The sequence below is a fragment of the Schistocerca gregaria genome, chromosome 2 (assembly GCF_023897955.1).
Source record: "Schistocerca gregaria isolate iqSchGreg1 chromosome 2, iqSchGreg1.2, whole genome shotgun sequence".
Classification (NCBI taxonomy): Eukaryota; Metazoa; Arthropoda; class Insecta; order Orthoptera; family Acrididae; genus Schistocerca; species Schistocerca gregaria.
In genome coordinates, this window is record NC_064921.1 from 430,779,437 (window position 1) to 430,791,588 (window position 12,152).

General features: G+C 38.1%; 1 protein-coding gene across 7 annotated transcripts in view; it reads left to right on the top strand.

Moving 5' to 3' along the window:
- LOC126324512 (zinc finger protein 345-like) overlaps positions 1 to 12,152 on the top strand; it is an 85,476-nt gene that overhangs the window by 45,721 nt on the left and 27,603 nt on the right. For 5 of the 7 annotated variants that reach the window (XM_049995035.1, XM_049995028.1, XM_049995021.1 and 2 more), the window contains one exon: positions 3,018 to 3,350. In XM_049995035.1, the coding sequence (XP_049850992.1) occupies positions 3,018 to 3,350 (333 nt within the window). Of the gene's footprint in view, positions 1 to 3,017; positions 4,635 to 12,152 lie in introns of those variants that run through there. The other 2 variants (XM_049995067.1, XM_049995059.1) reach the window with 1 other exon arrangement.

A 12,152-nucleotide genomic window follows, 5' to 3' on the forward strand; every position in this document is an offset into this window, starting at 1 on the left:
ATCACTGGGCTTAATGGGTTTCAGTTGGGATCTGTGTAGATTATATGAAAGAACTTACTCCCTTCTGTAGTAAGGTCTCTGGAGAAATGAAGTGTTTCAGGCACCAGAAGAAAGATGCAGGTCTTTGTCATCTTGTAGAAAGAATATTGAATAGAGGTGATAATATAATTCTTTTGTAGAAATATGCTTAATACACTACATATACAAGGTAGTTGTAATCAAATTTTCGGCACTTGAGCCAGTGTAGATGGAAAACTATTTACTATATTGGTACCCAACTTTATAGAAATGATGTTCAGAATGTGTGCTGCAGGGCTTGCATTGTTAGTAGTGTTAGCATAGTGACTTGGCCATTAAGCGATGTTGAGGCTGAAACACAAGCATCAGTGTGCATTACAGCTGCAGAGATCCAAGATGTGTCTGAACAACGTGTGCAGGGTTTTACTTGTAAATCTGTTTTGTCAAATTAACAGCAATAGTGCTGTTGCTCTTTGAGACTATCGACACATTAAAGGAATATGGAGAGGTTCTCTATACTCGCTGAGGTTGAAGAATGTGATTCGGAAATTCGAATTAACTAGTGATTTAGGAATTGTTCCTGGGAGAGACTGACAGCCAAGTGCAACGCAAATTATTAAAGCAGTTACTGTTGCCATCTATAGTGCCAGTCCAGGCTGTCGTGGATGTAAATGCTCATCACATTGAGCAGTGTTTGTAACATAGAACATAAACATCATGCATAATTAACAAATGTTGCCCTCTCCTGTGGAAATTGAAACGTATTCGTTTCAGTGGTATTTTTCTTTTCATTATTTCTTTTACACATGTCCCCGCAAATATTTCCACAAAGTTTCATTGTCATACACTCACTCATTGTCATGAGGTCTCTCTCAAATTGTGAAAGTTCAATTATCAACACCCTGTACTTCATAGACTACAAAATAATATGGGAAGGGGCTATTATTATCATTGTACATTATTATCCATGGTAATTTATGTGTTATTCAGTGTTTGGTTACTGTAGCATGGAATATTCCTCGTGACAGCATCATAATGTGCCATTAACAAAATAGAATGGTATGATTTGTAAATGAAGTATGTTAAACCACGGTTTATGTATTTTTCAATTCAGATATGTTTACCACTCATTGCACCAATACTGTTCAGAAGACACCATAACTGTTTTTGTGTTCTTCACAGTGATGCATTCAGTTATTTGTTTATATCATAATTATTTTTTTCTTGTTAGTTTGTAGGCATCAGTTCATATTTTTGCCTGGACCTAAGGAAAAGTGGAAACACTTGTGAACTGTCTTTGTGTGGAAAAGTAAAGTTGTATTTATTTACTGTACGCATAAATTAAATCAGCATTTCCTTACCTCAGACTGACTGTCAGTTCCTCTGCTGTAATGTGTACTCTGTATTACACTGGGTTATAAGTGGATACATAAACTGTACTAAATCACTGCAACTGTTTAGGTATTTATAGAAAATTTTGCATTTTGAAATGCTGTTGCAGCTCCTTATCTGCCACAAATAGCCTGCAGCTTACTTTTTCCTGGACATATGGGTGAACCCAAAATTTTATTAGTGTTTTTTTATGTGCTTTTAATAATACAGTATCACATCTCCTTTTGATGTTAAATTTTTACTCAAACAAATAGAGTGTAACAAAAAGATATTGAAGTGTAGTAACAGTCAGAACCTTGAATCCTCCAAGATCATACATGTTGACTGCAGTTTCTGTCGCTTCATAGTAGCACCATGTTCAGAACTGTGTTACCAATCAATGTGGAACAAGTGTCAGTGATTGAAGTCGTCTACCAATTTAATTCTTTTTGAGTAGCTTGTTGTGCAGGCAGCCTATCAGTTGGAAGTAAGTAATTTCATTATGCATTACACATTTTTTATATAAAATCCTTTGAAATGAAATGTTGTGTGGCTAGGGCTTCCCATTGAGCAGACTGGTCACCTGGTGCAAGTCTTTTTAGTTGATGCCACTTCGGCAACTTGTGCGTTAATGGGGATGAGACGATGATGATGACGACAGCACAACACCCTATCCCTGAGCAGAGAAAATCTCCAACCCAGCCGGGAATCAAACCCAGGCCCCATAGCATGGCATTCCATCGCACCGACCACTCAGCTATCAAGGCAGACTAAAATCCTTGAATAGTCCAGATCACAATATTTTAACAATCATTGATTATTAGTCTTGGCAGAGCAATAAGCCACCTTCAGATCATTTGGTAAAATGAGTGCAGTGTCTAATCACAAGATTTGGTGAAAACACATATCAGTATCACATATCCTTATGCAAGAAAGTTTTCACAGAAAAAGTTTTATATATTACAAATGTAAGCAAAACCTTTATTATTCAAACACATAAGAATGTCATCCAAAGTGCACAGTACACTTAATAACAATAAATGTGTTATGTGCAGTGAGCAGACACCACAGATCAGTGAATAGTCTGTTTACTGCTCTGCATTGGGTACATAACACACCTTGTTATTAAGTGGTACAATGTTATTGTACAGTGTGTATGACATTCTTACATGTTTGAAGAAAGGATTTGCTTATGATGTGTTTCATTGGTTTGTAACATGCAGAACTTTTCCTATAGTTGCTTTCATGTGGAAGCATGCGTTATATTGCTGACAATGTTTTTTTTCACCCCGGCACATCAGTTGTCTTCACACTGACCATGTCAGGAAATAACGGATTCATACTATGTTATCTACAGTTATCAGTGTCATTAGAGTTGTTGTATTGGACATGCCGTTACCTTTTATTTCCATTTTAATTTATTACAGGAGAAAAATTGTTTGACTGTAGTTGTGCAATCCTCTGATTTCTTTTAATCTCAAATTGAAGAACATGTTGACAGTATTTTTTTAATTAAGTTAGAATATACTATGTCATTCATGTCTTCATTTGATTTTTGTTGTTCTCCTGATAAGACCTAAAGTTTCAAACAGCATAATTTTTTTTTTTTTTTACGATTTGTCACACAGGTGTGAAGAGTGTGGTAAGGCTTTCTCCCGAACTTCGCAGTTGACAGAGCACCGTCGCATCCATACCGGTGAGAGGCCCTACCAGTGTCAGCAATGTGGAAAGTGCTTCTCACAGTCAGGAAAACTTACTAAGCATAAGCGGGCTCACAGCAGTGGAGTAGGAAGCGGAGGCAGTGGCGACAGACCTTCAAGCGCTATCAGTTGTGAGCCTGTGAATGCACTAAGCAAGCCGAAACTGAGCACTTCACAACACCCAGTCCCACCCATCACAGGCGAGAGGCCTTTTCCTTGTCACCAGTGTGGGCTGACATTTGCGCGTCCTGACTTTCTAAGGCATGTTACGTCTTATCATTTGGGTCTTCAGCAGACATAACACAAATGATGTGTAATAACAGAGGATTATGCTAACAAGAATTTTAAGTATGAACCAAAGAACTTTGTGCAGTAACAACCTTTATGAATGCAAATGGATGACACACAAAAGAACATAGTGAACCAATTCACAAAGATTCAAGTGCACTTTAAGTTCTTGCCATTGTCTCATTGTATAACTGTTATCATAACATTGTTTGCTTAATTTGGCCTTAAGCAAATAATTGTATGTGTAATTACTAAAGAATAAATGTTCATTGTCTGTGTGTACCATTGTGCAGCAACTCCACTGCATAACAAGTAAATTATCTTTACTCAAGATTTCTGAGGTTTCATATGTAAATAACCCCCTTTTACCCCAGTACACTTTGAATTGTTGTGCTCTTTATGTTTACAGTATTAGGTGTTGAAACTGTGAAATATTTAAGAAATGTGATGTTAGAGAAGTAATGTGATCTGATTCATAATGGATTAGAAAAAAAGGCCTTAGTTGTTGATATTGTGTCTACAAATTCATAGACTTTTTCCCATCATTTTACAATATATATTGACACAAGATTAGCAGAGTGCCTTCACTTTTGGAATCTCTGCAGTAGTTACCATGTTGCTTGGTAGATAATTATTTATAACAACTTGTTATTGTGGAATGGACATTTTTTGTGTGTTCCGTCTTTGCAGGCACCTTTTGTTTAATTTTGGGTTACTGCCATTTGTAGCGTCAGTCTACATTGTACCATTTTAAACTTGCTGTTTATTTGTTTATGTTTTAACACAAAAAGTAGAGACCTGTCTACAGCCAAACTGCGAACCAAAAATATGTAGAGCTGCATTTGTGTCAGTTACTTCACTCCATACTTCAAAACAGGATAGCTGCAGCCATAATGACTTATTACACTTGAATCTTGTGAAATTGGTCATGTCATGGATTTGCTTACAGTGTTTGGAGTGTCAGTTTGTATGGAGTTGTGTGAAATTTGTAATTTTTATAAGCCTCACATTAAAATAATACTGTTGCATGTGTAATGCAGTTTTGTTACTTTTGTATTTTATATCAAATGGTGGGAAAAATGGACAAATCCACCACAAGTCTTGTGTTGTTTTTTATTACTGTTTTCTCATTACTTACATGAAGTGTGGTCATTCAGGAATTAATTGAATGATTTGTTCCTTGAGGTATTAAATGTTGTGAAATTTGTAATTTTTTATGTGTGTAGTTCAGTTTGTAAGTAAAATTGATTTAAATAACTTTGAAATTGATTTATTTTTGCACCCCTTTCAATGTTTTATAAAATTGTACTATAAAACCTAGAATCCTGTTTTATTACTAATTAATTCTGTTTTGTCATGGTAAGTTTCTAAGTAATAAATGCGTATGTTCCCGTACAGCTGATGCTACACTGTACAGTATTGGGTCATATTTGATTTTATTTTGCCTTCTACTACACCCACTCCCCGTGCAGTGTGGTTTCTTGATTGTCAAAATGTAACTTCTGTTATTAGTGGTAGGAAGCAATTATTTTTTTGAGCAGGGCTCTGTATGACTTAACATATGTGTTTTACTTATAGTGCTGTCAACTTCCGAGTGATCTGAATTGCAAAAACGGAGAACAAATTATGGTTTCCTTAATAAAGGTGGGGTACAATGCATACTGTATTGTATTTAAAATAAAATTAAATGTGAAGTTTCCAGAGTTGATATAAATGTTTATCACAGTAATCTTCATGTTATCTGAAGAGGAGACAGGCTTTATTTTTATAATGTCTTAGATATGTTCCAAAAGTGTATTGTAAGGAGTATCCCATAACAGGTTAATTTAACCATTAATGGAAAAACCTGAAATGACTGTAAAAACTGAGCCATTTTGGTTTTGGTGCTTCTGTCAAAGATGGTGCCAGAGATTGTTTAGCAGGTGGGGTGGTTATCCAGTCGCTATCTAGAGTATGAGCTCATTAAGAACCAGATCACGAAAAAGGCTAATGTGCAAAGAACAATAGGAAAAGGTAGAAAATATGAAACAAATAGTGAGAAAATGAAATTGTGGGAAAACGGATGGATGCACCATCAGTTATGGGAAATAATTGATGCGGTTGGTTTCAGGTGAGTTAGGAGTGGATTGGAGGAAGAACGATTGAAATAGATACTGAGTATGTAGGGAGATGAGTAGATCGGATTAGATTAGATTAGAACAGGCCGTGTGGTAAATATGGAAACTAATAAAATTGCAATGACAGCTGATGAAGTTGACTGTTCTTCTGTAGGAGAATTTTTGCTTATTGTCAACATAATCGTCCTATTAAATTAAATGAACAAAAACAGAACTCTCTATTGTGAGTAAATGTACACTTAGAAATACATTGCTGTATAGTTTATTGGTGGTGCCTCAATTTGTGTTGACTATGGAATGCTTCAGAACAAAACTAGCTTGTAGTTATGTTGTGACAATTCATCTTCCAGATCAGTGTTGGTGAAATTTAAATGCCGGCCCGAGTGGCCAAGCGGTTCTAGGCGCTACAGTCTGGAACCGTGCAACCGCTACGGTCGCACGTTCGAATCCTGTCTCGGGCATGGATATGTGTTATGTCCTTAGGTTAGTTAGGTTTAAGTAGTTCTAAGTCAGAAGTTCAGTCCCATAGTGCTCGGAGCCATTTTTTGAAATTTAAATGTCAAAAACATTGTAAATATTATAAGCAGCCAGAGTTGACTATACCACATTGTGCTCTGTTAATGTCACAATATTCTGCCCCATTCCGCTTGTTGCTAAACCTCTCTTGTATAATGGAGTTTCAGTAGAAGGTACTTGATAGAACAAATTTTCATCTTTATTGTTTGGCCAATAATAGGAGGAGGGGTGGAAAGCGTTTGATCTTTAATTCTGCAGAAACCATCATTTTGCAGCTGGAGAATTTCTTTACTTTTAGTTACTAAAAGCAACTTCCATACCAGGAGCATAATCAGGTATTATGGGGGACATTTATTATTAGCATTACAAGATAATAGTTTGAACAGTAATACTAATACTGCTGCTTGCAGTGTGGTTTCAATTGCCTGAGACTGCAGGTGTGTGTGTGTGTGTGTGTGTGTGTGTGTGTGTGTGCGTGTGTGTGTGTGTGCGTGTGTGCGTGTGTGCGTGTGTGCGTGCGTGCGTGCGTGTGTGCGTGTGTGCGTGCGTGCGTGCGTGTGCGTGTGCGCGCGCGTGCATATGTTTGTCTATTGTTGACAAAGGCCATTGGCCGAAAGCTTCAAGTGTGAAAATCTTTTTGTTGTGCCTGTATGCGACTCTGAATCTCTGCTATATGATGAGTAGCAACTTTCCTTCTCATAATATTGAATACTAATTTTGTTAGCTGCAAATGTAAGAGAAATTTTAACTTGATCACTCGTGAGTGTGCCATTAACTCTACGCTTTGTACTGACTGCAAAGCAGTAGGAATAAATTGGAATTTGGTTATACATAGGCCAAATCTGTTGGGAATTTAGGCATTGATTTTGTGTTTCAAATTATATGGAAAATTCCCAATTCAGGTTCACCAAAAAACAATCACAGGAACCTAGGTATCTTAGAAAAATCTAGAAGACCGAATTATCTCACTGAGGCTGTCTGGTTCAGAACTTTGAGGAGCAGAAAGTACTAGAGCTCCCTAAAAATTGTGATTGGTATCATAGAACAAATTGGTGATACACAGCAATGCTGTTTGTGTGATGCAGGGCTGAATGCAGACTATGACAGTTTTGAACAAGACATCAACAACTTGGAATTATATGCACATTCACACTGTAATTATACTTGACAAGAAAATGTGATACTTAAGGGATACAATTTTAAAGACTCCACAGTCCAAGGAGACATGACTACTTCCAGGTTTAGTTATGGCTGGTCAGTATTTTTAATGCAACAGTTGTGCAATCCTACAGATTAGCAACTAGTTATAATTAGAACATTAATTTACTATTGGCAATTAAATGTAGATAATAAAGCAGATCTAGAAACTTTTCAAATGACGATTTTGAGACTGGAACAGTGAATTTAGTCAGTGATTAATGTGAAGCCAATTTAAATTGTTGAATTGTGAAAGGATATTAGCAACTAAAACAGAAGTCAGTTTAACAGGTGCCATATTACATTTGCAACAAAGAGAAGATCATAGTAAGCCCTGCCTCCCCCCCCCCCCCCCCCCCCAAATCTGAATCAAAATGATTCTTCATTATCCATACTTCCAGATCAGTTAAAACAATCTCATTGCTTTAGATTTGTACCAATCAAAAGGTATTAAGCTCATCACCACAACATGCAGAGCTGTGTCAGCAACATAATAGCAAGCATCTTGGACTCGTAGTTGCTACATACTGATTCTTTCCGTTACCACTATGCATGAGATTGCTAAACCAATAAATGCACACTCAAATGTGGATTTACCAGACAACATGTATCGCAGGTTGTTCACTGACAAATCACATACCATATTTGTAATAAGATTGTTAACTGTTTCTATAATGCATTTAGGCAAAGTAGTTATCATTTAATTATCTGTGTTAACTCATATACATATTGTTGTAATTGTCACTTTACGTATTACTACTTTATACAAGTTTACTGAATTGTGTTAGTTGAGTAAACGAAAACTTTCTTGGATAGTGTGGCCTCCAATAAATAAATAAATAAATAAATAAGTAACGACTGAATAAGGTTCAACAGAGAATTAAAATTAAAAGTAATAATAATGTAAATCTTTCTTAATGTGTGGAATTATAAAAATGACATGTAAGTGGTGGCAAATAATGAAGACTGTGAAGCAGGCTCTCTTTCTTACCCAGTTATTCAAGATGATCGGCGAGGAATGAAACCTTTTACCTTGTAGCACTTTCACTTTGTTGTTAGATAAATTGGAATGCCAACACAGTAAAATAGGTACACTTCTTTAAAAAATGTATATTTTCAACTAAAGTTTCTTCATGACATCAAAATACATCAGCTGCAACACCACTAAGTCCATTGTACACTGAGGTGACAAGTCATGGGTTAGTGATACACATGTGCAGATGGCAGTAGTATTACACACACAAGGTATGAAAGGACAGTGCATTGGCAGCGCTGTCATTTGTACTCTAGTGATTTTCTTGAAAAAGCTTGTGACATGATTATGGATACATTATGGACATTAACAGACTCTGAATGCGGAATGGTACATGGGGCTAAACACATGGGACACTCCATTTCAGAAATCATAAGGGAATGCAATAATCTGCAATCTACAGTATCAAGAATGTGATAAGGACACAAAATTTTGGGCATTACCTCTCATCATGGACAACACAGTTGCCGAAGGCCTTCACTTAATGAGCAAGAGCAGTAGGGTTTGTGTAGAGTTGTCAGTGCTAACATACAAGCATTACTGCATGGAATAACTGTAGAAATCAATGTGGGATGAATGATGTACATATCCATGTGGACAGTGAAGTGAAATTTGGCATTAATGGGCTACGGCAGCAGGTGACTAACATAGTGCCTTTACTCACAGCATGACATCACCTGCAGTGCATTTCCTGGGACCATGACCATATCATTTGGACATTAGATGACTGGAAAATTGTGACCTGGTCAGATGAGCCCAGATTTCAGTTGGTAAGAGCTGATGGTACTGGGTGTTGCACAGATCCCACAAAGCCATAGACCCAAGTTGTTGTCAAGGCATTGTGCAAGCTGGTTGTGGCTCCATAACAGTGGGGGCCCCATGTCACTGGTTTGGAAAATATTCTAGACAGTTCGAGCAAATGATTTGGCTACCCAGATCACCCGAGACGAATCGCGTCGAACATTTATGTGACATAATTAATTGTTTAGTTCACGCACAAAATCCTCTACCTGCAACACTTTCACAATTATTGACAGCTGTAGCATGACTAGTATTTCTGCAGTGGACTTCCAGAATCTTATCGAGTCTGTGCCACATTGAATTTCTGTGCTATGGCAGGCAAAAGGAAGTCCAACACAGTAATAGGAGGGACCTCAAGATTTTTTTCACCTCAGTGTACATGTCATATTGTTGCTATGTGTTCCTTTAAGAGCAAATTAAGCAGAGTAGACACACTTGCTTCGTAACTCTATGAAGACTGATACTAGAGAAACATCAAAAGACAGGACTAATATGTGTAAAATGTAATTGTATCCAGTGATGTTATGTTGACTTTTTAAGTAGCTACTGTGTCTGCAGAGAGAATGAATCCAGGCTAGTGTATAATTAATGGGCAAAATAAAGCATTATATTGCCCCTGATGTAGAAATACATTAAAGTGTCTTATAGTGTACTGGAACATTAGTAATCATTTAAATATAATTTTTCTGAGATTGGTCTATCCAGTAATGTTAAAGAAATGTTCGAGGGTTTGTAGACACTCTTCAACAAGTGGGAGGTCATAAAAGTTTCTCTTAGTTTTTATGAGTCAATGGTCAACCTGCAAGTAAGTCTAAGAAGTAAGAAGTGCATGTGAGCTGATTGAATGTTTGGCGGGAACGCCTCTAGCGCCGGCTGGTGAAATGCGCCGGTATGGTACTAAGTTGCAGGCGCTGTTTAACTCTGTCATGGTAGCCGACCGTTGCATTTGTGTGGTGCACGCCACGGCCCAGAGAATGGTAGAACGAAAATTATGTGATGAAGTTTACATAACTTCAAATGTGCTCCAGGTTAGGAAGAGAAACAAGTAGAAAAGTTCAATGCTCTTTTGTACACTGCAGATGCAAATCATAAAAAGTTTGTACAGTGCATACAAAATGGTTGCATTCTTGTTTACTCTACTTCTGCCATGAGGAAACACATGTGTTCCACCAAAAGAAAAAAAGGACATAGATCAATGTCAATTGCCTGATGAGGAAAGAACAGCAGCTAAAATTTTATTGAAGGTTGTTCGCCATTTCAAGTCCTTTACAATTTTTGAGGACGCAATGAAGTCCGCACCTTTCGTAACAGATTGAGATTCTAATACAGTGGCAACTCTGAAAGGTTTCACAAGACTTTTTGCACTTTTCATGGTTTAACACTTTGCTCAAACATACTTTTGGCCAAGCTCCTGAACATTTCGCAGCCTTCACCACTGCCTGCAAGACCAAAAAATAACTTGTAATCACAAGAACAAGTCATAACAGTACAGTGTCTTCAACCTCTTGTCTGAAGCATTATTCCTCCTGAATTATATAAATTTTCCTAGGGCCTCTTTTTCAGCCCTAAACCTGGATTTGATTATGTTGCTTTGGTGAAGGACCTACTTTCCTTCTCATGTAATGTCAACTGGAAATATCACTTTGCAACCCAATCCCAAAACCTTTCCAACAGCAAACCTGACATTGATCCTGTGTTGAACAGTTCCAACTGCAATCCCAACTTGATCCTTCATCACCACCTCAAAATCATTTCTTACAAGCTTTCCAAGATTCCTCACATCCAGTATTGCTTTGCAACCCTCCCTCAGATCCCTACAACATGACTCCACACACTGCATTCCCTTAAAAACTGATGACTCCATCATTATCCTCCCAGCAGACAAAGTATCTACCACTGTGGTACTTGACCGAAAGGAGTATGTTAGTGAAGGTCTATGCCAGCTGTGTGACGTTTCTACATACAGCATCTGCCTTTAGATCTTCTCACCCCACCCAAATCACCCACCCTCGCCTTTTACCCTCTTCCTAATATCCACAAACCCAATCATCTTGGCCATCCTATAGTTGTTGGCTTCAAAGTATCCACCTAATGTATATCTGCCTTAGTTGATCAGCACCTGGAACTCATAGTACAAAGACTTACCTCCTATATCAAAGTTACCAACCATTTCCTAGGTCATCTGAAATCTGTGCATGTCTCTTTGTCACCATCAATGCCATCTCCCTCTATACCAACATCCCCCATGTACATGGTCTGTCTGCTGCTGAACATTCCTTCAGTCAGTACCCACTTGATTCCAAACTTATGACATCCTTCCAACTTACCAGATACTACTTCACCTTTGAGGGGCAAACATACAAACAGATCAGGGGTACGGCCATGGGAACCAGGATGGCTCTTTTCTATGCTAACCTTTTCATGGGTCTCTCTGAGAGGGCTTTCCTGGGATCTATAAGTCTTCAGACCCTGGTTTGTTTTAGGTACATGGATGACATCTGCCAGCTACACATTTCTGTCCACACCAGCCTACTTCAAAAGCAGATTCCCCGGGCCATCACTTCCAATCTGGGTACTGCTGATCGCTCCTAGAAACAACTTCGGAGCAAGTCACTGGTCACCCAGTATTTTCCTGGTCTGGAATGTATTAATCAGCTATTTTGACAAGGCCACGATGTCCTAAAATCATGTCCTGAAAGGAGATCCATTCTTCCTGAAATTTTGCCCACCACACCTAGAATATCTTTTCATTGCCCTCCCAATCTCTGCAATATTCTTGTCAGACTCAATGCTCCTTCTGCATCCATCTCCGTACCCTGTGGCCTCTACCCTGTGATCGTTCCCACTGCAGGACTTGCCCTATGCAACCTACTACCAACCACCTATACCAGCCCTGTAACTGGCAAAACATATACTATCAACGGAGATCCAACTGTGAAATGACACGTCATATACCAACTGTTATGTAAATATCGGCATGACTAGCATTACAACATGTCCTTGGTTCTCACCACCCACCTGGCATTAATTTACGTTAATTTCTTCTGCCAGAGCATTCTTCACACAGTGGTTAGCACATTGGACTCACATTCGGGAGGATGATGCTTCAGA